Source organism: Hipposideros armiger, unplaced genomic scaffold (genome assembly GCF_001890085.2).
Source record: "Hipposideros armiger isolate ML-2016 unplaced genomic scaffold, ASM189008v1 scaffold_4686, whole genome shotgun sequence".
NCBI classification, from domain to species: domain Eukaryota; kingdom Metazoa; phylum Chordata; class Mammalia; order Chiroptera; family Hipposideridae; genus Hipposideros; species Hipposideros armiger.
This window is the reverse complement of record NW_017735822.1, coordinates 1-1,511: the sequence shown is the minus strand read 5'-3', so window position 1 is coordinate 1,511 and position 1,511 is coordinate 1. Positions and strand designations below refer to the sequence as shown.

Below are 1,511 nucleotides of genomic sequence, written 5' to 3'. Positions count from 1 at the left end.
TCTTGCAAAGCCTCTTCATAATAGCCTGAGAAAGCACTGGGGACGGTATCATTGATCTTTGCCAAAAACTCTAGCATTTTCATCTTTTTTAATTCAGCGTGAGCTTTTCGGCCCCACAGGAACTCGTAGCGTGGAGGATCGCTGTCGGGCACCTGGCGGTACTCCAGGTACTGCAGCCTCACGAAATCCTTGGTGATGAGCTTCCTGGGCTCCCCGTAGATGCAGTGCTTCCTCCCAGGACATATGCGCATCGGATTCAGGAGCTCCCAGATCTCCTCCTCTGTGGCACGGTTGCCCTTAATGAAGATCATACCCAGGACATTCATCAGGAGACCGGTCTTGGGGAACCCCCTGCCAGCAATCACCCTCCCATTATTGGGGAGTTTCAGTTGGCTGACAAGGTCATATAAGTGGTTGCTGGAGTCGACTTCCTTCACATCTAATGCAAAGATGGTTCCAATGCGCTCAGCGGCTTTCTTGAGGATGTCAGGAAATTTGTCTTTGTAATATTCGCCAATAATCTTCAGCATGTCTTCCTTCAGAATGGGCTGTTTCTTTTTATACTTGTACAGAAGGAAATGCTCCAAAAACTGAGCCACCTTGGATAAATTATCTGTGTCTGAGCTCTCATTGGATGGGGGGGCCTCAGAGGCGCCTGCCTCATTATTGTCTTGGATGCGGGAAGCTTCATCAGATCCAGGGCAAGAAATGCCTGTGAAGTAATGTTGTTGGTTAGTGTGCACTGAGGCCCCTGGGAAATGCTACATTACCCAACAGCAGACAGACGCTGGGGATTACCTTTACACTGAGGAGAGGAGGGAGTGGACTCTTCTGCTGCTGCTGCTGCAGCGGCCTGATCAACTCCGAGACTCTCAGTCTCATCTCCACCCTGGGGGCGTTTCCCGCTGGCACGGGGCTTACTCTTCCGACTACGAGGCATGATGACACAGGGGAGGCACAGCAGGCACCAGTGTGGGCAGAGAGGGTGATACCAGCACCTGGAAGAGGAAGAGTGACATGGTGTGTGCACCTCTGCCGGGGGACTCCACCTTGCCCTTCACCAAGGCCGCCTCTGCAGGTCTGAGGGCAGTCAGTGCTCCAGGAACCCACAGGGCTCCTCTCTGAGTCGCCTGGTTTCTCAGAACCCTGCAGAGCAGGTTAGACAGTACCTAGGACACAGCCATACAGCCCTACCTGGACTTAATGGGGTGACGGCAGTGCCTGCCAAGGGGGAACCATGGTTTCTGGGTTTGGCAAGTGCTTTCGAGTCACATTCAGGATCATCATGTTAATTTTGACAAGACACCCCCTCCCCCACTCCCCTCTGCTGCTCTCAAGTAGACACTTCAAACCCAAGACAAGCATCTCTCTGAGGCCCACCTTGAAGGACAGTAGTTAAGGTTCTGAGGCGTCTTCTGTGTTTGGGGATGGTGGTCCAGGCACTGATCCTGCTCCTCACCCTGACACCAATGACCTTGAGATCCTCCCTCTGCATATCTGCTGTCACCGCC

General features: G+C 53.0%; 1 protein-coding gene across 1 annotated transcript; it reads right to left on the bottom strand.

The window, feature by feature from the left end:
- Window positions 1–6: 6 nt before the first annotated feature.
- LOC109378842 (melanoma-associated antigen B1-like) lies at window positions 7–940 on the bottom strand (the record flags this gene model as incomplete). Its single annotated transcript, XM_019635106.1, has 2 exons — window positions 799–940; window positions 7–712 (listed from the first exon to the last, which is right to left on the bottom strand). Coding segments are annotated over exons 1-2 (848 nt in total), but the record flags the coding sequence as incomplete, so codon positions are not given.
- Window positions 941–1,511: the final 571 nt, after the last annotated feature.